The sequence below is a fragment of the Geotrypetes seraphini genome, chromosome 13, assembly GCF_902459505.1.
Source record: "Geotrypetes seraphini chromosome 13, aGeoSer1.1, whole genome shotgun sequence".
NCBI lineage: Eukaryota > Metazoa > Chordata > Amphibia > Gymnophiona > Dermophiidae > Geotrypetes > Geotrypetes seraphini.
Window position 1 is genome coordinate 16,185,548 of NC_047096.1, and position 24,397 is coordinate 16,209,944.

Genomic DNA, 24,397 nt, shown 5'->3' on the forward strand with positions numbered 1-24,397 from the left:
AATTTGTTATTTACTATTCCCATATGTGGTGATTCGGTGTAGGATGGACTGGGAGGGCATCAATGGGGACTCCACTAACTTAGAACATGAGGATGTTACTGGCCAGACTTTATGATAGATATCCTGCAAACAGGATGGTTGGATAGGCTGGAGTGAGTTTGGATGGCAGCTTCAGCATTTGGAACCTAGGACAATACCAGGTGGACTTTACAGCCTATGACCCAGAAATATCAAAGAAAAGACAAGTTAAATTAATCATGTATTTTTAATGGGTATAACTAATGGGCAGACTGGATGGACCATTCAGGTCTTTATCTGCCGTCATTTACTATGTTACCTGGCAGAAACCCAAAGAGTAGCAACATTCCAGAGCTGAGATTGTGATATCATAATGCCTTATTCCACCAATGCCCAAGAACCAGCCTCAGCAATGATGTCACAATGGCTTGATTAGATGGCAACTTCAGCAGTTGGAACCTAGGACAATACCTGGTGGATTTTACAGTCTTATGACCCAGAAATATCAAAGAAGAGACAAGTTAATTTAAGCATGTATTTTTAATGAGTATAACTAATGGGGAAACTGGATGGACCGTTCAGGTCTTTAACTGCTGTCATTTAATATATTAAATTTGTACCTGAAAGAATGGAGGGTTAAGCGACTTGCTCAAGATCGCAGAGAGCAGCAGCACGACTTAAACCTGGGCTTCTGGGCTTATCACGCCAGAAAACTTACACAGGTACTTTTGAAAATCAGTACATAGATCAAGTTCAACCGCAGATTCAGCTCCACCTCCACAAACATTTCTGCTCATCCCTTGTTGAAGGATGTGAAATGGCATCACACGCAACACATTGACTCACACATACCCCAAACAATGTAATGACAAGCTATTTCTACAAATAAATGGCTTTTAAAAATTATACCCTGAGCTACCCAAGCTAGTTCTTTTTCATTCCTTTCCAATTTACCTGTCATACAGGTATTTCTTCATTATAATCAAATCTTCGTCTGGAAAATAAAAACTTGTGTCCGTTTCCATATCAACTTTAAGGCACTATATAGTGATTGGAAATGCTTCTCTTGGAGCAGGAATGGCCCAGCTGTTTTTATCATGTCCACTATTATATGGGAGGATGGTCTTGGTTTTCACACTCCTCCCATGCCGACCCTCCACCTTTAGAAGAAAAAAGAAAGGAGAGCCAAGAGGATGGGGTGAGAGATATTCCTTAAAAAAAAAAAACAAAAAAAAATCCCAAACTTTCGTCAAGATGTAGATGCCGCCAAAAAAATCTTGGTGCCTTGACCTGTCCTGATTTCACCCTGTGTGCACGCTCCCTCCGCCGATTCACTTTCCAGTTTACAAATAAAGACCGTCACTGCTCCTCGGCTCTTGGCCACGATGCTAGTGGCAGTCTGGATCTTAAGTTTTACCCCTCCTGTGATGTCATGGGGCAGGGCAGAGGTGAGTACATCTGGCTCAAAGGTACCATCCAGATGTGTGACAATAGAATCTACCAGTTTTGCATCTGTTATTTTAAAAAAAAAAAAAAAAAAAAAGGTATTATACTTTTTTTTTTATTGGCAAGGTTGCTTCAGCTCCTCAGGATGGTAGAAATCCAGTGAGGAAAGTGGGAAATAAACCGATTTGCAAGCGGTCATGCCCTTTACCTGGCAGATGTGCTGCATCTTCAGTAGACTGGACAGAAATTACTGGGCAGAGTGGATGTCATGGTGAAACTTTTTCTGCCCTCACTTAGGGAGAATTCATCAAAAGGTACTCAAGTTTATTTGCTATACTGTCTATCAAAATACATGTCTAGACAGTGTACATTATAAAAAAAATTATAGGAAACAGTTAAAATAAGTAAATAAAACCAATAACTTATCAGATATTAAAAATACTGGACAAATACAGATTAACATACATGAAATGGAAGGAAAGTAGGGGAGGGAGAGGTTGTTTAAAATACATCAAATTAAAATTAATAAAAAAGGACGTTAAGTGAGGAGCGGTAAAGACATTAGGGGGGAATCATTGTTAAGATATATTAACACTTTAAGATCCAATAATTTTGCAGCGACAGCACTTTCCCTTTGGAATTCCATTCTTAATTACATAAGGGAAGAAACTTCCGTAGGCCCCTTTAAGATAAAATTGAAAACTTTCCTATTCTTAGACACTTTTGATACATAACGGCCCTCATAAGGGTAATAATCTCATTGTTGTTTTTCAGGTTAACCCTCTCATTGTTCTTCCCTTAATCGTTCTTTCCTTTACGTATTGTAGTTCCTCCCTTTTCCCTCTTGTTTTACTTTTGTTTGCCTGGTGTATGTCTTTTTGTTTTTACTGACCAATCCCCAGTAATGATATGTTTTGTTTTTAATCTTCTGTTTTTGTGCCATTGTATGCCGATTATGGATTTTATTGTACACCGCTTTGAATTTTAAATTAAGTGGTATAAGAAATTTTTAATAAACCTTGAAACCTCGATCTTAGAATATAGGGCCCGATTCTCTAAAGGATGCCGATCTTGGCGGCTGCCGATCACGTGTCAATCATGCATCGGCGTCCTTTAGAGAATTTTTTTTTTTTTTTAACAGACTCCTTAAATGTAGGCCAGCATTTTACAGGCCTGCATTTAAGGTGTCTGCCTTGCACCTACGGAGACGCTTACAGACGCCCAAGGCCATTTCTGGTGGAAACCACGCCCACGCTGGCCTTGGGCGTTGGTAGGCGTACCTAGACGCCTCCGTAGGCGCGAGTCAGACACCTATATTGTAGGCGTCCTTCTCGGCATGGATTAGTTTTCAAAAATGTGCGTCCCAATTGGCTGGTAAGAAGGTGGTAGGTCGTCTACCAACGCCTACAATCAGGATGCTGTTTGGAGAATCAGCCCCTTAGTGTGTGATAATCGTTAGTACACCTAGATGAGTTCTCCCCTTAATTACTTACTATATCTGCTACTCTGTAGGAATCCCCCTTAAAAAATCATTGCTTTTATCCAGTGATATTTCCACCTTGGAAGTAGCCTCAAGCAATACTTCTTTTGTTTAAGGGCAGCGATTGTGCATCTCTTCTGTTGTCCTGTTTAGGTTCAGGCTGTAAGCCGCCTCAATTTTAAACAGTAGATTCAGTCCTGGCTATTTCTCTTAAGGGAAAATACGGAGCTACAGTTCAGGCATGCAACGGTGGTAAAACCAGGACTGAATTAGCCAGCTGCAGGCCCAGCCTTGATCAAAGGTTCTATAAAAATTCAGTTTACTACTGCAACATCATTCCTTACCAGGGTTGTCTGGAGGCTGGTCATAGATCCCATCCACATCCGTGAGGAACACCACATGTTTTGGAGAGAGCTCTTGGGATAGGATCTGTAAGAAAAGGGGGGTTGGGGTGAAGGCAGAGAGATGAGGGACAGAGAAGTGGTTGCATGTTTAGATATCAATCTGGAAAACATCTTGGTTCATGAGTTAAGACTCCCACCAGCCAAGAACTCTGTGTGTGACTTTGGCCAGTTCCATTCTCCCCTTGTTTTCTGACACCCAGCTGAAAACAAAGCATTTGGGATAATCTGGGGTTTTTTGGCCAACAACTGTTAGTTTTTGAAGGGCAAATTCATAGAAAAGCAACCTCAAGGGCTTGTCCTTGTAAGACACCGCAGATGCAATCAAATCACACAAAGACTTTGTATCCTGCTCCCATAAATGTAACACATCCAACTGCTGTTTTACAGAAACGTGATTTAATCTGTATGCAACCCAACCTAACTCTATTGCCAAGGCTGCAAAATTTATGGAAGTGGAGGAGCAGTGTTCAAAGGAAAATATGTTACAATGCAAAAACACCCACTTGAAAATCTTCCTAGATAGTATTTGAATATTAATACCTTTCAAATATTTAAACATCCATATCAAATTCCACCCCCCCCTTCCTTGCTTCATATTAGAGAATGACACAGTGACAAAATACATCACCGTTCCCATCCCCGCAGATAACCGCGGGAAACCATCTTCATGTCATTCTTTAAGGAGAGAGGGAAGAATCAGAGTATAATTGGGCACAACCACTGACCCGCAAGCTTTGCTTTGAAGAATGCTGGTGTAGAAGGACTGAGGTTGAAACAGACACTACAGAATGACAGTCTCTGGTATCCAGAGCAGATATTGTGATGTCATAATGCCTCATTCCACCAGTGCCTAAGAGCCAATCACATCAGTGATGTCACAATGGCTTCATTATCCTTGGCTCACATAAGAATCAGAGTATGAATGGCCACAACCACTGACCCTCAAGCTTTGCTTTGAAGAATGCTGGTGTAGAAGGACTGAGGTTGAAACAGACACTACAGAATGGCAGTCTCTGGTATCCAGAGCAGATATTGTGATGTCATAATGCCTCATTCCACCAGTGCCTAAGAGCCAATCACATCAGTGATGTCACAATGGCTTCATTATCCTTGGCTCACATAAGAATCAGAGTATGAATGGCCACAACCACTGACCCGCAAGCTTTGCTTTGAAGAATGCTGGTGTAGAAGGACTGAGGTTGAAATAGATACTAGAAAATGACATGGGATTATTTCCCGCGGTTATCCGCGGGGACGGGAACGGTGATGAATTTTGTCACCGTGTCATTCTCTACTTCATATTCAGTTCCTAAGTCTCTTCTTATCATTTTTATCACTTTTCTCTGAACTGCTTCAAATCTTTTTACATCCTTAGCAAGATATGCCCTCCAAAAGCAAACACAATACCCCAAATGGGACTTCACCAACGACCAACCTCTCTTCTTCTGCCGGTTATAGCTCTTTCTATGCAGAAATAGCATCATTCTGGCTAAGACACTGATTTACTGCCATGTGCCTATGTCAGTGATACACTCGTAACTAAGTGCCCCCTGCCACTCTCCACTCATATACATTCCCATCTGTAAAATAGACCTATGCAAGATATGCGCAAATTTAAAGAATGGTGCATAGGCATGTATCCAGACTATATGCACATATTACATACTTATATGCTAGCACTGACTATTTATATACTTGACAAGTAAATTTTCTTTATAGAATTTACTCCCGAAGCATTGCTAAAAGCAGACATTTTACATTACATTACTGACTTCTATTCCGCCTGTACCTTGCAGTTCTAAGCGGATTACATCAAAAGATAACTGGACATTTCCAGGAAGAAGATTATAATTAATGGAGCTAATTACATAATTCAATTTTGAGGAGAGGTTACAAGATAAGTGGAAAAATGAGGAGAACGTCAGAAGGTGCTGGAAATTTACGAGAAAGTTGCAGAGTGGATGCTGGTTACAATGTTGAGACTTAAGGGGATATTACAGGTAGGGAGAGGGAGAGGGGAGAATAGCAAGGGGGAATGGAAAGGGGGCTTAGGATATCTGAATGAATTTTTTGAATAGTAGGGTTTTGATTTCTTTTCGGAAAGTTTTGAGGTCAGTTGTTGCTGTCAGCAGGTTGGAGATGGAGGAGTCCAATTTTGCTGCCTGTGTTGCTAGTAGGTGGTCATACATCTTTGGTTGTTTAGGTCTACTGTTGTCTCTTCCATGACATGTCTTTGTCCTGAATAAATTTCAGCTTCACCTTAGCATAGCCGTTGCCCTTTAGTGATGCATGTAGATCAGTGGTCTCAAACTCACGGCCCACCCAAGTTCTATTTGAGGCCCTTGGTATGTTTATCATCATCACAAAAGTAAAATAAAACAGTATCTTGATCATATGTCTCTTTAGCTATAAATGACACCATTATTATTAAAACTTAACCAAAAGGAAAGATTTATAAACTATAAAGAGTTTTACCTCATGCAAAATTACATAGAAACATAGAAAATGACGGCAGAAAAGGGCCACAACCCATCAAGTCTGCCCACCCTAATGACCCACCCTCATAACTTCACCCAGCTAGAGATCCCACAAGCGTATCCCATTTTTTTTTAAAGTCTTGCACGCTGCTGGCCTTAATCACCTGCAGTGGAAGTTCATTCCAATGATCGACCACCCTTTCGGTGAAGAAATACTTCCTGGTGTTACCATGATTTTCAGCAGATGCCCTCTTGTGGTCGAGGGTCCTTTAAGAAGGAAGATATCGTCTTCCACCTCGATACGGCCCGTGATATATTTAAACGTCTCAATCATGTCCCCCCTCTCTCTACGTTCCTCGAGTGAGTATAGCTGCAATTTATTCAGTCTTTCCTCATATGGGAGATTCTTGAGCCCCGAGACCATCCTGGTGGCCATTCGTTGAACCAACTCAATTCTCAGCACATCTTTTTGATAATGTGGCCTCCAGAATTGTATACAATATTTCAGATGAGGTCTCACCATGGATTGTCATTTCTTTAATAAGACATGGAACTATTTTTTTTGAGGCCCTCCAAGTACCTACAAATCCAAAATGTGGCCCTGCAAAGAGTTTGAGACCACTGATGTAGATGAATGTGTCAGAGGACAGACTGGGCACAGCACCAGTGCACCCTATATAGTGTGGAAAACAGAGCAGTGTTTGAATGGGTGGCTCCAGTATAGGAGAAGACAGTTCCTACAACTCAAGACACGAGTCTTGGCAATAGGAGCCTTATTCTTCCTTAAATTTCCTTGCAAATGTTCGGTTACATATGAGAGTAATAAGTACATTTTTTTTGATCCATTTCAGTTGGAAAGTTTCCTTCAAGATAAACTTAAAGTAGATAAATTACCTGAGATTATTGCAGAGGTTGATAAGAAGTGATAAAGAAAGGAATATAGATATGTTGCCTGCCTGTCAGAACATAAGAACATAAGAAATGCCTGCACCGGATCAGACCTGGGGTCCATCCAGTCCGGTGGTCCGCACACGCGGAGGCTCAGCCAGGCTTACCTGGGCGAATAATTTAAATTACCTTTTATGTATGTGATCTTTCGGGTGATGTTACAGTCCCAATAATGTGGACTTGGAATTGAAAGGTTTATTTTCTTTGTAATAATTTTTGTTCTATATTAGTGTGTATTCCTATTTTTATTTGTTGTAACAAATGAATAAATTTATTTAAAACAGAAAAGAATGGGTGACTCAGTGGTTAGTGCAGTAGGCTGAGAACCTGGGGAACCAGGTCCAATTCCCACTGCAACCTGATGGTTAATGCACCGATTTGAGAACTTGGGGTGCTAGATTTGGTTCCCACCGCAGCTCCCTGTGACCCCGGGCAAGTCACTTAGCCCTTCATTGCCCCAAGTACACAACTTAGATTGCGAGCCCTCTAGGGCCAGAAAAAGTACCTGCAGATAGTATATATGTACCCACAAAAAGGTGGTACATCAAATCCATGAACCCCCCCCCCATACCCCACTGCAAATAGCTGAGCACTTCGTAGGCAGGTGCAAGCATTTTCCAAAATTATTTCTAGCAGTGGCGCAGCAAGGGAGGTTGGGGCTCGAGGCGCTGGCATGCACCCCCTCCATTCTCCCCTGGCGCCTGGAACCCCCCCCCCCTCTTGAAATGTTTGCTAGCACAACCAGCAACTTCCACCTGCGGCCCGCGCAGGCCTCGGCTCTAGCAGCAAAAAGACGCTGCTCACGCCAGCGAACCTTTACGCGCCCCCCTTTTCTTTTTTTTTACAAAAGCACGGAAGAGGTTTTTAGCGCCGGCCAACGTGCTCTATATTGTGCACTGTCTTGACGGTCATAGAGTTCCTATGAAAACAGGATGTCCGGTGCAGTATTCTGAGAGACTCCCCCCCCAGGAGAGAGACTTAGGAGTACTGATCGACAAGTCAATGAAACCATCCACGCAATGTGCGGCAGTGGCAAAAAGGGTGAACAGAATGCTAGGAATGATTAAGAAGGGGATCACGAACAGATCGGAGAAGGTTATCATGCCGCTGTACCAGGCCGTGGTATGCCCTCACCTGGTATACTACGTCCAGCACTAGTCGCCATACTTGGACTTGGTACTGCTCAAAAGGGTCCATAGAAGAGCGATTAAAATGGTTAAGGGGCTGGAGGAGTTGCCGAACAGTAAGAGATTAAAGAAACTGGGCCTCTTCTCCCTTGACAGAGGAGACTGAAAGGAACATGATCGAAACATTCAAGATAATGAAGGGAATAGACTTAGTAGATAAAGACAGGTTGCTCACCCTCTCCAAGGTAGGGAGAACGAGAGGGCACTCTCTAAAGTTAAAAGGGGATAGATTCCGTACAAACGTAAGGAAGTTCTTCACCCAGAGAGTGGTGGAAAGCTGGAACGCTCTTCCGGAGTCTGTTATAGGAGAAAACACCCTCCAGGGATTCAAGACAAAGTTAAACAAGTTCCTGCTGAACCAGAATGTATGCAGGTAAGGCTAGTCTCAGTTAGGGCACAGTTAGTCTTTGACCCAAGGGCTGCACGAAGGACCACTGGTCTGACCCAGCAGTGGCAATTCTTATGTTCTTATGAGCACAGCATTCAGCGCGCTGGCCAGTGCTGAAATATTCTTCTGTGCTCTTGTGAAAGGGGTGGTTAAAGAGATTCATGGGGAACGGCAGAGAGGAGGAAAAGCACCGGTGTACCCCCCAAAGATGGCGCCTGGGGCGGTCCGAACCCCCCCCTTACTATGCCACCGATTTCTAGTGTAACCAAATTGCTAACAATGCATACCTCTATGATTGTGTCGCCAGATAAAATGCAGCAGTGCTGTTTCACGTCTAACACAGCATCTCCATGCAGGACAGGAACGTACCCAGCCTCCAAGGCCTCGAGCACCGCAGCAACGTCTGCTCTCACGACTTCTTCACCCGCCGCTTTCCATGCTCCAAAGGGCTGCAACGAGACACACAGGTGGCCTACACATTACACTCCTGCTGCCGCCACCCCGTCTCCCAGCTGCAAAAAGTTATTCGTGAAATCTGTTGCGAGGCAAACACCTGCACGATAATCATCCACGATAAGGGTTTGCAAAGATGTGCAGCTCCGTTTTAAGACAGGGCATCTTAAGTTTCACCCGCATTTTGGAACAGAATGTGTCGGTTTACAGCCTGTTCTGCAATACAGGAGAAATGGATGTACCTGTTTTAAAGTATTATTTGGTTTAGCCCCAGCTTATCTTGTATCTCATTTTGAATTTCACAGAATGAACATGAATACACGCAAATCTTACTGGTTTGCGTTTCCATCACCCAAAGCTTGTCGCTACACAAGAGATTTTTTTTTTTTAAATCAAAAACTTTAGCATTTCAGGCTAGTATAAAGAACATCTGGTGGAGTCCTCTAATTCCTCAAGCTCAATCTTATCATACTTCTAAAAAAGTATTGAAAACCTATTTGTTTGATAAATTCATATTTTGATTGTTTAGTATTGTATTTATGATATGTATATGTTATGTATTTATATGATTCGCTGATTGTTCAGCTTTTCTTGATGTAAACCGCCTAGAACTCATTGGTATAGCGGTATACAAAAATTAAAAGTTTATTATTATATGGCCAAGTGTGTGCAGCTTAGATATCCATTTTATAAAGAAGAATCATATAAAAAATATTAAAAAATCAATACGTTCTAAGATGGCACATAATCAGTTTCTTTTTCCAGTTTGGCCCAGTGACAGGCCAAAAGCAAGCGAGACTTCGGCACGCCGACATTGCAGCGCAGACAATTCAGCGCAAGACCGCCAACTCGCTGTCTAAAAAGTTACTTTTAAAGAGCTCCGACGGGGTGTGTGTGGGGGGAACGCCCCCCATTTTACTTCATACTCTTTGCGCTGCCGTGGGGGAAAAGTGTGTGTGTGGGGGGGGGGGGTGCAGCCCCTCCCACACTATAGAGAAAACTTAACTTTTTCCTAAAAAAAATCAGGAAAAAGTTAAGTTTACTCTATAATGGAGAGTTCCAACCCCCCCTCCCCCCAACAGCAGCACGAAGACCCACACCCCGTGTCGGAGCTCTTTAAAAGTAACTTTTTAGACAGTGCAGTGCTGGGGTCTTGCGCCGAATTGTCTGCGCTGCAATGTCGGTGCGCCGGAGTCCCGCGCGCGAATGACTATGAACCGTTTGGTCCTTGGGGAGGGAACCAAAAGACACACTGAGGGATTAAAGGGGCAACTCCCCAATCTCTCCAGTGGAATACTGCTCAACAGAAGCTCTCTCTCAAATCCTACGGTTTTAATTGCTCTCCGGAAGGCGCCGTAGGTCAGCCTGGCTCCACTGTTTACTTGCTTGGAACATGAAGGACCTGTCCAAAAAGGATTTGTATTTGCAGCCTGTGATCTTTGGGTATGGTTCACCAGCCCATCCCCCACCCCAAGGCTATTTAAGACATCTGTGTGCAGGTCTACTAGGCTTTCCTATGCCAGATGCTGATGTTCTGGAGGCAGGTATGTACGTTTTTATTCCGATTTTTATGATGGGGGGGGAGGGGAGGTCAGTGATCACTGGGAGAATGTGTGGGGGTCTGTACTTTGTCCCTGGTCACTATGGATACCTTCTGGGCACGTAAGACCTGTTTTTAGATCGCCTAAGTCACTGCATATAAGTTCCGTCTAGGCAGTCTCGTTAAAGTTTCGGTTATACTTGCATTATGACCAAGTCTAAGTCAGCCCACGTCTTGCCCTCACCACTCCTCCTAAAATTCCCCTTTAAGCTCTGGGCATACAGCATCAGTAAAAAGGTCTAAGCTGCTTTTAGATACGTTTAAAACCCGTTTCGGTTATCGGTACTTGGATGACCTGTCTTTTGGATCATCCAAGTGCCGATTTAGGTGGGTTTTTAGACGTATTTTCATTTCAATTATGAGCCCCATAGTGTTTTGTGCATTCTTACAAAAGATAGCATACCGAAATTCCTACTGCAGGGATGCCATGCTTCACCAACTCCTCGGTCACCAGGTGATTCAACTGCAACCAAAAAAAAGAACCAGTCAGTAAGGGTTGAATAGTTTGGCAGTAATTCAGCAGCCCCTGAGCTCTTAGTGAAAGGACCCTAATATTATTAAGACTAAACTAAACTAAACTAAACCTTGAGTTTGTATACCGCATCATCTCCATAAAGATAGAGCTCAGTATGGTTTACAGGTAAATTCAATAAATGAGGGAAGGACATAATAAGAAATTAGAGATTATGAAGCTAGCTTTACATTAGAGAATGACAAGGTGACAAAATTCATCACCGTTCCCGTCCCCGCGGATAACCGCGGGAAACCATCTTCATGCCATTCTTTAAGGAGAGAGGGAAGAATCAGAGTATGAATGGCCACAACCACTGACCCGCAAGCTTTGCTCTGAAGAATGCTGGTGTAGAAGGACTGAGGTTGAAATAGACACTAAAAAATGACATGGGATTATTTCCCGCGGTTATCTGCAGGGACGGGAACGGTGATGAATTCTGTCACCGTGTCATTCTCTACTTTACATTTTAAATAGATAGCTTTATGTTTTGGAGAAAAGCCAGGTTTTCAGATGCTTTCGGAATAATTGGAATGAGCCTAGGTTCCGCAGCGGGGCAGGGAGGTTATTCCAAATCTCAGTGAATTTGAAGAAAAGGGATTTCCCTAATTTACCTGCATACATGACTCCTACAAGACCTACAGTAAAAGAGTAAAAGTGTGCATTAAAGCACAGTTACTTATCAGAACCGGTGTTATCCTGTTCTACACATTAATGATAAGAGTTTATGGCTTAATGGCTATTCAGTTTTTGTTCCGTTAAATATTTTTGGTGAATATATATTGCTGTGGAAGAACAGAAGAAGAAACTGAAATATTTGAGAAAGTTTGTTAAAAAATTTAAAGGGGGAAGGTCACTCGACAGATACGTTTTCTTCACGCCACGGAAAACTGATGACCTCATGAGCTGGCGTCGGGCGGGAAGGCACTCGCGCATGCGCGATGCGGGCAATCTAAAAGCTTAAAGTGATACTACACTTTTCACTGTCTGTACCAGGGCTCCATGGATGACGTCACCCACTTGTGAGAATATGCTGCCAGCTTGTCTAAGGATAATGGTGCTTACTTGTACTTTGGTAACTAACTGCTAGTCTGAGTCTCAATAAAAAAATGAAAACTTGGGTAACAAGAGAAACTCAACTCTCATTCCCAGAGGCATATCTGCCCCATTCCCCCAAACACCGTGAGGAATAATAGGTAGGTGGGGGGACACTGCCTTTTTCCTTTCAGTGCTATCAATCTGGCATCTTCCACAGTAATATATATATTCACCAAAAAATATTTAACTGAACAAAAACTGAATAGCCACTAGGCCATAAACTCTTATCATTAATGTGTAGAACTAGGAACCCACCCAAAGACTCCTCCAAATCCCTTTTGGTCATATTTTCATCTACTTTAAAAGAAAGTCATTACAATTTAGTGGACCCAGTTAAGTGATGGCTTTATAATACCTTTACAGTGGAACCTTGGTTTACAAGCATAATTCGTTCCAGAAGTATGCTCGGAAACCTAATTGCTCGTATATCAAAGCGAGTTTCCCCATAGAAAGTAAGGGAAACTTGCTTTGATCCGTTCCACCTCCTCCCCCCCCACCCCCACCGATGCTGCTCCATACCCCCCTCCTGTGATCCGGCATCCCCCTCTGCGAACCGGCATCCTCCCCCCCCCGCCCCCGCGATTCTACATCCCCCCCGAGCACCGAAACGAAATCCCTTACCCCGATTGGGCACCGGCACCAGCACCAATGCATAGGACATGCCAGTGCCGGTGCCTGAAGATCCTCCCTCTTCTGGGCTGGGCGGTGCGTCAGAGATCCTCCCTCTTGCCTGTGCTGGGCTGGACTGGGCCTTGAGCATTTGTGCATGCTCAAGGCCTTCTGGTCTCGCTCTCTCCGAGATTCTGAATCTGAGAATCTCAGAAAGAGCGAGACCAGAAGGCTTTGAGCATGCGCAAATGCTCAAAGCCCAGTCCAGCTCAGGCAAGAGGGAGGATCTCCGACGCACCGCCCAGCCCAGAAGAGGGAGGATCTTCGGGCACCGGCACCGGCATGTCTTATGCGTTGGTGCTGGTGCCGTTGCCCAATCGAGTTTCAGTGCTCGGGGGGGGATGTAGGATCGTGAGGGGGGGGGATGCCAGATCGCTGGGAGGGATGCCGGATCGCGGGGGATGGTGCTCGTAAATCGAGTCAAACTCGGTTTCCGAGGTGCCGATTTTGCAAATGTTTTGCTTGTCTTGTAAAACACTCGCAAACCGGTGCACTCGTAAACCGAGGTTTGACTGTATTTTCTATTACACAGCCTCTTTAAAAGCCATCCAGCAGGAGAATGATTATCTGCCTCAATGGTGCTACAACCAAAGTCAAGAAGAATGTTCTGACAAAAACTCATGTGACTGCATTCACAATCAGACTATTATGTGATCTTCTCTATCAATAATGAGGCAGACTTCTTCTCAATCTGCTGTCAATAGCTACTTATATATTTTAATGAAGAAAATTATGCTCACTTCTCTCCAACAAAACTGATGACTCTACTCCTCAATGGTGTCTTAACCAATGATCCTCTATGAATGTCTCCTGGCCACTACCAAGCTGGGCAACAATTGGACGTCACATGTTTGAAGGGACAGGGCTTCATAACCATTTCCATAAGAGCATCACACATGAGTCATTCTTGTAAGAAAGCTTGCCTAGATCTGCCGAATCACACTCACTTTGGTTACAGACAACCTAGTCAGACATAGCCCGCGTCTTAGGTAGTCAGCATCAACTGAGTATTCCATGCTACCCTTTGACACATTGAACTCTTTTGCTTGGAAATGCCCAAAGGACCTGGGAAAAGAAGAGCAAGAGGTTAGTGGTACAGGAAATAAGACAAGAGTAAGAAAAAAAACATCTTGAGATAAATTTTCAGTAAGCCACTTAGCAGCAAGATATACATGTCCTTATGTCCCTGCAAAACTTCAGCAATTTTTCAAAAATAATCTGCTCCCGCCTCCCTTCTACGTACTATTCTGGACTCATATATTGTGCTGTCCTAGTCCTGGACTCTCTAAGTGGACAAGGGCTGTACTTTCCAGAAAGTTAAACCTTAGCACACCAACGCACACATAGGAAGTCCTTATAATATTATAATTTTCTGAAATATACTTTACTGGGCAAATATAGTAGATATACTTTCAGTCAGTGGAATTCTGAATATTGTAGTGGAAGAGGAAGATTTGAAGAACAGAAGCTTTGTGGCAGAAGTGAGAAAATAGACAGTAAGATATTCCAAGTTCCAGAAGTGAAATGCTGAATTATTCATGTGTGTGGTCAGAAAGCTTCAGGTAAAAGAGCTGGTCCTCTGTTGAGGAAACAAAGCCACATGTGTTTCAGATGGAAGGTACGGTATGATTAACCCTGAGACAAAGATCCACAGGGAACACCCATAAGGATTGGGGGGGGGGGGGGAGTGAGGGGAAGAGACCAACAGAGACAGAGCTTGGCAACAAGTAGCAGAGAGGTCATATTTTTGCAGATCCATAAGGGCAAAGGTTGTAGAAGTGTCCAGGAAGTATAGCAGTGAAACAAAGGATTCAAGCTTAGATGAGAGGAAAAGAGCGGTCTTGCAGGAGAAAACCCACTAAAAATAAAGCTTATACAGGTAAGCAAGAGTGATTGCATAATGTATGAGACTACATTACACACAATGCATTGCTCACATGTCATGGCAGGAAAAGATTGCAGCACTACAATTCTAAGAAATGAGAATAAAATTAAACACATCTTAGAGCTATGTCATAAAACTAGCATGAAGCTGCCAGGGGCAGACCACTCCTCGCCTGGTATCGGTAGATACCACTATTACTACTACTGACAACTTAACAAGTTAGCAACATGCAAAGTCCGTGTATAACTGGAACTTGCAGGTTGGATGGCTTCTGGCTTCTCTTGATGTCTCTGGCTGATAGATGACTTCTCTCATGTAGTCTTGCAGGAGCTGAAATAAGAGACCGACAACACAAACAACATAAAAGAAAAAGAGAAGTCTCTGGAGTAGACAATAGTCCACAATGTTCTTCTTTTTGTATTCTTCACGATGTAGGAGAAGTATTGCTTTGGTGACTGGTTGAATAAAGGTCTTTGCCATCACAGTGATGACTCCACTGAGGAAGTATGGTATTGTCTTCCATGGGAGTCTGGTGTCTAGGTTCCCAGACAGTGCTAAGTTGTTTTTGGTGATCCGAACCACTGAGCTTCCCAGGCATTCTTCTGTATCCACTGACATTTTGCAGAGTGTTAGATCAAAATTCTGCCCCTTTTGACCATGAGTCTCTTTGGTAGTTACATGGTTGGGATATGATTCAACTAGGGTGGTGTGTCTACTTTTCAGGACACTGGTAGCAAATACATTGGTGTTTGGCTTTCTCGTTGTGTCAAGGCAGGCATCACCCACTATCATCCTGCCCAAGTCGAGCCCTTGTGTGTAAGGGGTGCCAGTTGGGCCTTTGCATGACTCAGGGATGTCCAACAGCTCCATTGCGTCTCTGCTCAGCAAGAGCAGGATCTTGGCCTCTGGATCTCATATCATTAGATCTAACTAAATCAGTACTTATACTTTAACTGTATAAACAACTTGCCTTGAGATTAGCCTCTCATCTGATTATCTCAAAGCATGTTGAACCACCCATCTTATCGCCATCTAATATTTGCATTTGACCTCCAGGGATTCAAGACAAAGTTGGACAGGTTCCTGCTGAAGCGGAACGTACACAAGTAGAGCTTGTCTCGGTTGGAGCGCTGGTCTTTGAACGGACTGTGTGGCGCAGTGGTTGGATCTACAGCCTCAGCACCCTGGGGTTGTGGGTTCAAACCCCGTGCTGCTCCATGTGACCCTGGGCAATTCACTCAGTCCTCCATAGCCCCAGGTACGTTAGATAGATTGTGAGCTCACCGGAACAGATATGGAAAATGCTTGAGTACCTGATTGTAAAAACCGCTTAGATAACCTTGATAGGCGGTATATAAAATCCTAATAAACTTGAAACCACTACTAGTCTGATCCAGCAGCGGCAATTCTTATGTTCTATAGAAAAACATTAGTATCATGTCTATGTTATTTGGATGTTCTGATTCAGGGGTGTCCAACCTTTTGGTTTCCCTGGGCTACATTGGCCGAAAAAAATGGTTCTGGGGCTGCACAAATGCTGCAGCAAGACAGATGAGGGAGCCAGCAAGACGGTAAACACCCGGGGGCAGCAGAGGAAGACACTGCATCGCCCTCGACCGGGTCACACAAAATAGTTCACGGGGCCGCAGGTTGGACACCCCTGTTCTGATTTGTGCTCATTAGATGCTTCATAAGTATTATGTCTCCATTTAGTATGTATTTCCGGTATATCTCTCTTATTCGAATATTAGTACTGTTAATAAGTATATTTTTGAACTGTTTCTTGGTAATCCTATTAACAAGTTTCAATTTACTGATTTTGTGTTTACCTCATTCATTGTATTTATATTTATATTTGGCCTTTTTACTACTATTATGCTGTTAACAAAATTGTATGTTGAATTATACCTGCTGTACATCGCCTTGGGTGAATAAAGGCGGTTAAGAAATCCCCTCTATTTGCCTTGTCTGTTTTAATTAGATTGTAAGCTCTATAGAGCAGGGATTGTCTGTTACATGTTTAATGTGTTACATGTTTAATGTATGTCTAACAGAGCTATAAAAATGATGAGTTAGTATTAGTAATACACATTAAAAAAATTTAAATAAAAAAATATGTAGCAACAGAGGATTATACTACTACTGTATCAGGAGTCACAAAGTGAAGAAGGAAGCATGCCCTGCATGAAAAAAAAAATCACTTTGCCAGCTTTTCATGTGAGCACTTATTGGTGACTTTTAATGATTATGGATGTTAATATTGTTCCTCACCTTGGTCCAGCCAGGCTATAAACCATAATGTGCACTCCCTAGCTGATGGCAATGATAAAGCCAGGACTGGATCCAGCTTGACAGGTGAATCTGGAGCCAACTGGCAATATTATAGGCTAGTGCAGGGGCAGGCAATTCCAATCCTCGAGAGCCACAGGCAGGTCAGGTTTTCAGGATAACCACAATGAATATGTACGAGATGGATTTGCACGCACTGCCTCCTTGAGATGCAAATCTATCTCATGCATATTTATTGTGGATATCCTGAAAACCTGACCTGCCTGCGGCTCTCGAGGACTGGAATTGCCTACCCTTGGGTTAGTGCTTGCCAAAGTATTATCCAATATAACCCCAATTTAACACTTATAAAGTCAAGTGACCCATGCACTCCACTAAAATCTTCAGCCTTGTGCCCCCTTCACCACACTCTCAACAAGCCCTAGCAACTGCAACAGCACCCTCCCACCAACGGTGATGCTCTAGTGCAGTGTTTCCTCCTTTTAATAGTAGTGACTCAGCATTTTCTCTCTCATTATCCCACTCTTTTCCCAGCATCTTCCCCTCCCCTTTCTTTCTCTCTCCATCCCACTGTGCACAGCTCAGCCTCAGGATTGTGCATACAAATATCTTTCCTATGTGAGCAGAAAAGAGAAGTTCCTTCTTTATCTCTTCTCACAACCAACCTTTCATTTCTTCCTTCCTAGTATCCATCATCCCACCTCCTTTCACAGCTTCCATTCCTCATCTCTTTCCCTTATCATCTAGAGCAGTGGTTCTCAACCCTGTCCTGGGAGCCCCCCAGCCAGTCGGGTTTTCAAGATATCCCTAATGAATATGCAATGAGAGAGATTTGCATATAATGGAAGTGACAGGTATGCAAATCTCTCTCATGCATATTCATTAGGGATATCTTGAAAATCTGACTGGCTGGGAGGTCCCCAGGACAGGGTTGAGAACCACTGATCTAGAGCCTCTACCCCTCCTCTGGCCCCCTCTGCAAATTGTGCCAGCCTCTTCCCTCAAAATCTGCCCCAGGCTCCCACCTTGCAGTCGGCAAATATCCTTATTATCTCCTCTGTCTTGCTTCTTTCCAGGTAGCGTGTGCTCCATGCAGTGCTAGCTCAAAGAGTTGTGGTGCCCTGAGCCAACTCTTGCTCTGAGCACCCTCCCCACCCCCCTTTGCCGACATCAATGCCTCTCCATCCTGCCTCCCCCAACCCTGTCTTCAGCTGTGCCCCACCCTCACCTCCCTGACAAAAGCATATCACTTTGTTCTCGGGCTAGTGCCAGCACCAACCCCCATTTAAATGTGAGAACAGGAAGTACCTGTTCTCATGTTTAAACTTGTAGCAGTGCCAGTGGCCACAGAGAATATAGCAGGAAGAGCAAAACACGCTCTGGGCCACGTGAGAATGAGCCAGGCTCCTGTTGCCCTGCAGCAGTTCCTAAGCATGTCTTGAGCTGGTGCTGGCCCTATGCTACTCCCCACTTCCTCCTATCCCCCCATCTCCAGCATCATCTTCCTCCTTCTCTTTTCCCATTATGTAATGCCTTGGAAAGGGAGTCGACCGATATGACAGGGAGGGGGGGAGTGGTTGAAAGATGTGTTACATAACATATAAGGAATTCTTACTGATTTGTAAATTCAGATGATGCACGGCAGTACCTTCAATACTTTGCAAACATAACACGCTACTTCCTAACTTAATTTGAGCTTACTTACTTAAATAATTTCTTAAACACTTACAAGCATCAATAATTTACATATTCTTTGCTGCCCAGGCTGAACTGAAAGTGGAACGTAAACATCCTCTGCTGTAAACACACACAGTTAGAAATTGTTAAATTGCCTCTGATGCGATTATAGGGATCACTCGACCAGATGGCCATGCAGTCGTCATCAGGCGCCACGTGATAGCAGTCGTCAGCAAGGATGACCGCCACTGATTAACTGGACAATTAATAGTCAGTATAGTGACTTTTGTAACTGAATATTTTTTATGCTTGTAACCTACTTTTCTGTAGCAGTTCTTGCATTAACTGGCTTCTCACTAAAATATTAAATGCCAAATTTTGCACTATGTTTTATTCTGCCACATAATTGAAGGGGGGGTGTTCGTCAAGTCTTATGTAATTTTTACGGGGGCGGTTCTACAGTATGACACAGTGTGACATGGAGGGAGAAGGGGTACAAAACCTATAAAAATAGCATTAAATAATAAGTGTATAATCATATATATTATTATACCACCATCTGGTGGTATAATATATAGCCTAGATCCCTCTGTTTTATGTACTGCCTGACCATGCCATGTTTTGTCATACAATGCTTTACCACACTTTGTCATACTATCACCTTTTCTCTCTCACTCTACTATATGCCGTATCTTCCACACTATACTCGCCATGCTACGATTTCTCACGGCAATGTTTGCCGTTCCACGTCTACGGTGCTAGGTTCTATCATGCTACGAGTCATACTGTCATGTCATACTAGGTTTTGCCATCTTTGTCAGACAATGTTCTACCATGCCATGTGCCATCACTTTGTATAAATGGACTTTATTATCTTTGTAAACTTGTAACCCGTGATGAGCTCTTTTGGGAGGACGGGAATATAAACCCAAATAAATAAAGGTCTGTCCCCAGGACCTGCATCTGGCCTCCAGTAAGTCTCTCTGGGTCCTTCAGATCGATTGAGCAGTGTAAGGGTATATTCTTTATAAGCTTATTTTGCTATGCAAGAAATCACAAAAAGCCATTGTCTCTTTTTGCTATCTGTAATTATGACTATGTGTGCTGGTTGTGGAATTTCCTTTCCCCCTCCCTCCCTGTTTTTAGGAGAAATGAAACTTACTTTTCCCCATAAGCTACACCCATTATTAGCTTGTGACTGAGCATGTATAAAGAGGGGGGGAATATAAATATGTGATGTTGGTCTGAATAAAGACATCTCTTTTTTGCCATGTAATAGTCTGCGTGTGTGTGTTCTTGTCTTCCTAATGAAATGTCCCCTTCCCCCCCCACCTTTTTTTGTATCGGTACCAGAGACGACAGAGTATGTGTGTAAGGCAGTATTAGGATTTGAATCTTTTCAAGCATTGGGAGCCTGTGTCTCTCACCATTTTTACTTATTTTTCAATGGTGCCAACGAAAACACGAGCTTGCAAGCCAGCACATCGCGATGATATTATAACAGTGCGCAAGATTAACACTGAGAGATGCCGGCCCGAGAACGTGTGGTGCCAGAATTGAAGAGCAGGTGCAGCAGTGGGAAGCCACATCAAAGGCCATCTTTAGAGAATCTTACCTTGGCAAGGACAAGGATCGCTGCCAACCACACAGTTCTATCTGGCCAACTTCATTGTCTCTTTAGCTAGCGAGGTCAAGGAGTCTTTGCCAATCTCGTCGATTCCATCTGGTTTTGCTATTCTCCAAAATCTGGTGCTCTAGGCCAGTGTTTTTCAACTCGGTCCTGGAGTTACCCCCTTGCCGGTCAGGTTTTCAGGATATCCACAATGAATGTGCCCAGGGTGGTGGAGCCCCTCCCACACCCTCTGCTCCGCCCCCCCCCCTGCTCCTTCCTGAACCCCCCCTGTCACGCGCACGCCCCCTGCCCCCATACCTTTTTAATTTTCCAGGCAGAAGCAACATCACAAACGTGCTGCCCGCGTCGCGTCAACTATCCCCGACGTCACTTCCTAGGTATGGGGCCCCTGAAGTGACATCAGAGAGAGGCGACACCGACACAGGCAGCAAGTTTGTAATGCCGCTCGCACAGGGAAAATTAAAGAGGTACGAGGGGAGGGAAGGGGTGAATGCGTGTGGCAGGGAGGGGTCGGGAAGGAGCACGGGGGAGGGGCCATAGAGGATAGGTGCCGGCGCCCCTACCAAGACCGTGCCCGGGGCAGACCCCCCCTCCCCCTTACTACGCCACTGAATATGCGTGAAAGAAATTTGTACAGAATGGAGGCAGCGTATGCAAATCACGTTAATGCATATTCACTGTGGGTATCTTGAAAACCTGACTGGCAAGGAGGTACTCCAGGACCGAGTTGAGAAACACTGGAAATCTGGCACTAGCCTGAGAACAAAGTGATATGTTTTTGCCTCTGTAAAAGAGCTAGTAGAGGCTATAGCAGCAGGAGGGGGGCGGGCACAGCTGAAGATAGGGTTGGGTGAGGCAGGATGGGGAGGCACTGATATCAGCCAGGGGGTGGGGAGGTGCCCAGAGCAACAGTAACTAACGGTAACTCCAGCCCTGAGCAGCGCTGCCAACACCAAAAACAGTCAACCGAGGGCCTTATACCGGTCTGCTAACATATCCCAAAAAACTGTATGAGTTTCCACTTTTAACTGGAAGCCCACAAAGGCGGAAGGGGCAGGACCTGTGAATGCCCACTGCAGCACCAGAGGGAGAGAAGCAGCTCTATTTCTGTGCCCAGCGCCCTGATATGCCATCCCTTCATTGCTTCAGACCTCAGTTTGGGCACCAGGGGGCTAGATTGAATGAGAAAGAGCATAGAGCAGGGAGAGAGTCTGCATTTTCGTGCAGTCTTTGTTTCCACGTCAAATGAGCGTGCATTCTCAAGAATGCCCACAATGAAACTACAATGGTTCCCCAGCCCTCGCCCTTACCCGGCTCCGTGCACTATGATGCATCGCTGGCCCCGTCTGTGAAGGGCGTGCACGATGCCAGCCGCTCGCTGCAGGGCCTCCACCTTAAGCGATTCAAAGCAGTCCTTGTGCGTCACGGCGCTGCCCCCCAGCTTCACAATGCAATGCAAGGCGGCCATGCCCGGCTCCCCTGCGTGGGCGTGGCGATCCCTTCAAGAGGTCCTCGCTTCACAGACGGCCCAGAGGGTTGCGACTATGCCTGTTCTATAAGCCCAGCGTACTTCCAGCAGATCTGCCTAATAAAGCGCGCATTTAAGCATACAGTGCATTTGCACCCATCGAAGATCCGGAGTATAGAAATCTGTCTCCTGTATATGCAATTTCTGCTACCCTGAAGGCCACCAGATCTATTGAGAAATGGTCAGAGTGTTGCTGCTTCTGTTCCTTCCTCCTTAGGTCTCGGGCCTACGTATCCTTCCTTTCTACCTTGTAATACTCCTTCACTTCTCAATGAGAGGTGGGGGAATGGGCACCCTGATGATAAGCAGCACAGCTCCACCCGATTTCTGTTATACCGCTAAATACTGTAGCACAGTGGTTCCCAACCCTGTTCTTGAGGACCACCAGACCAGTCGGGTTTTTTTGGTGATAGCCCTAATGAATATGCATGAGAGGGATTTGCATATAATTGAGGTAACAGGCATGCAAATCTGCTCCATGCATATTCATTAGGGCTATCACCAAAAAAACCCGACTGGTCTGGTGGTCCTCACAGGATTGGGAACCACTGTGCTACAGTATTTAGCGGTACACTAAAATTCATTGGAAATAAAATAAAAAAAATTGCCTAACGTCATTACTTTTAACTGCTTATTACAAATTAATATTTCTCTCCCCTATTTGCAGCTTGCTACCCATTTTGTCTGCAGAACATTGCATAGGCGGTTCTTGTTGCTCTGGGAGATAGAAGTCATTCAGAGCCAATTGAAGCCAAGTATTGTGGGATTGGTACGGGGGCAACCAATCGCCTTCGCAGAAAGCGGAGCTCATTACCAGCCTGACTCCTCCCTGTTCGCTGCCCGGGTAGAGAGAGACTGGAGAGAGGTGCGCGCGCGGCTCCTGCAGCTGCTGCTGTGGTGGGGACGTGACGTGCGCCGGGGAGATTCGCTTTCTTCCCTGATCCTTTGTAGACCTGTTTTATTTCATTTGTTTTCCGTGCGTTTCACATGCCATCGGGGTTTGGTCCAATGCGGAGCACTGATGCTAAGGGGGGAGATGGGAAGGGTTTGCAGCAGTGCAGGGATGGGAGCAGCGAAATCCTCTGGGATCAGAGCAGGGGGTTTGGGCATGGCATTGGCTCTGCAGTTGGGTTGGGAAGTCAGGCTTGGGAGCCTCTGTGGATCAGAAACCACTGGGACTTCTTGGAGACTGCATGAGGCTGGTGTAGAGATCCCCATTATCTGAGCCAAGAAGGGGTTTTTTATATTCCTCCTCCATCACCCTGGGGTGAGGTTTTAGTTTGTTTTCAGTACATCCTGGTGCCATGTGAAGAGGATGGCATAAAGGCCTTTAGCGGCATGGATGGGGAAACATGCAGTGTTCACAAAGAGGCTTGAAAAAAAAACAAACATCTGTCTTGGTCTTGTGGCATTTCACAGTTCTGGTAAAAGATAAACTTTTCACGCCAGAGGTGGCGGAGGAACTGTACCATAAGATTCAATGCTGTTCTCATCTGCAAAAACCCTCTTCCAAAAATGCTCGTTAATTAACACTATGAATGCTTTGGATACTGTCACATAATTTGCATGCCATGCTGTACTAATTTTAGCAGAAGGGAGATGCTTATTGTTTTCAGGTCCACATTGTAAGCTGTCATTCAGTTGCCATTGCTCTGTCTGTTTCAGAAAAAAGTGTGTGCAGAACATATGAAGAACATGGGGCTGCTTTTTTTGGTGAGCCTAGGCTTATGTCTCGCTGCACTGCCTGCTCAGGTGCAGGCTAACAAGGTAAGGCATGAGAACGTGTTCCTGGGCATGTATATGCAGCCTGAATAATGTGACTGTATTGAAATTGTAAGAGAATTTGCAATAATCGTATTGTGATTATACAAGTAGATGGTTATTGTTTTGGATGCCACTTGATTCTTCTTGTCAGAGCAAAGGCCAGGTCTCATTTGGGTGGAGGGTGGTCGGAAGAGTAGGCTAATAGCTTAGTGCAGCCTGGAAAACCGGGTTTAATTCCCACTGCAGCTCCTTGTGACTGGGCAAGCCACTTCACCCTCCATTGCCCCAGATAAAAAATAAATATCTGTATAAACAGGCAGTCCCCAGGTTAAGAACGAGTTACGTTTTTAAAGCTGTTCTTAAATCTAATTTGTATGTAACTCAGAACATGTAGATTTTAAGATTCTTACTGCTTACCTCTGCTCCCAGCTGACAAAAGGGCCAACTGCCCCTACCAATGGTCCCTCTAAGGTACAGCATGCACAACCACACACTGTTCTTAATGTGGCCATGCATCATTTCTGAATCTGCTGCAGGAGACGTGTAGGAGTCTATGCACTGGAAATACTGCTCAGTGAAATCGAATGAAACCACAACCACGTTCTTAAGTAGCAACATTCCAGAGCTTAGATTGTGATGTCATAATGCCTCATTCCACCAATGCCTAAGAGCCAACCTCAACAGTGATGTCACAATGGCTTGATTATTCCGATACATGTAGTCCCTGGGTTAAGAACGAGTTACATTTTTAAAGCTGTTCTTAAGTTGGATTTCTATGTAACTCAGAACATGTAGATTTTAAGATTCTTGCTGCTTACCTCTGCTCCCAGCTGACTAAAGGGCCACCTTCTAAGGTACAGCATGCACAACCACACACTGTTCTTAATGTGGCCATGCATCATTCCTGAATCTGCTACAGGAAATTCTGCTCGGTGAAATCAA

The 24,397-nt window shown here is 44.4% G+C and overlaps 2 protein-coding genes across 7 annotated transcripts in view; one reads left to right on the top strand and one right to left on the bottom strand.

Moving 5' to 3' along the window:
* Nucleotides 1-539: 539 nt before the first annotated feature.
* On the bottom strand, nt 540-22,062 carry LOC117347485 (isopentenyl phosphate kinase-like). Of its 4 annotated transcripts, XM_033918496.1 has the most exons (7): nt 17,879-17,960; nt 14,822-14,894; nt 13,627-13,744; nt 10,805-10,864; nt 8,636-8,797; nt 3,289-3,373; nt 540-1,530 (listed from the first exon to the last, which is right to left on the bottom strand). In XM_033918496.1, the coding sequence occupies exons 1-7, from the start codon at nt 17,943-17,945 to the stop codon at nt 1,268-1,270; spliced, it is 828 nt and encodes a 275-aa protein (XP_033774387.1). In that variant the 5' UTR covers nt 17,946-17,960; the 3' UTR covers nt 540-1,267. The 4 variants fall into 4 exon arrangements, with proteins under 4 accessions (XP_033774387.1, XP_033774389.1, XP_033774386.1 ...); XM_033918498.1 differs by lacking the exons at nt 14,822-14,894; nt 17,879-17,960 and adding an exon at nt 21,474-22,056 and having other exon boundaries at nt 540-1,178; XM_033918495.1 differs by lacking the exons at nt 14,822-14,894; nt 17,879-17,960 and adding an exon at nt 21,474-22,052.
* A 448-nt stretch (nt 22,063-22,510) lies between these two features.
* TMEM9 (transmembrane protein 9) overlaps nt 22,511-24,397 on the top strand; it is a 34,629-nt gene continuing 32,742 nt past the window's right edge. Inside the window, exons 1-2 of one of the 3 annotated variants that reach the window (XM_033918500.1) lie at nt 22,511-22,556; nt 23,357-23,458. In XM_033918500.1, the coding sequence (XP_033774391.1) occupies nt 23,378-23,458 (81 nt within the window). In that variant the 5' untranslated portion in view covers nt 22,511-22,556; nt 23,357-23,377. Of the gene's footprint in view, nt 22,668-23,356; nt 23,459-24,397 lie in introns of all 3 variants that reach the window. The other 2 variants (XM_033918499.1, XM_033918501.1) reach the window with 2 other exon arrangements.

Excerpts from the sequence above, each read along its gene's own strand:
- LOC117347485 (XM_033918495.1), bottom strand. The coding sequence starts at position 21,631 with ATGGCCGCCTTGCATTGCATTGTGAAGCTGGGGGGCAGCGCCGTGACG. Across the intron at positions 13,745-21,473 it reads ATCATAGTGCACGGAGCCGG|GTCCTTTGGGCATTTCCAAG; the intron begins GTAAGGGCGAGG and ends TTCTTTTCCCAG. Across the intron at positions 8,798-10,804 it reads TCCCTGCAGTAGGAATTTCG|CCCTTTGGAGCATGGAAAGC; the intron begins GTATGCTATCTT and ends GTCTCGTTGCAG.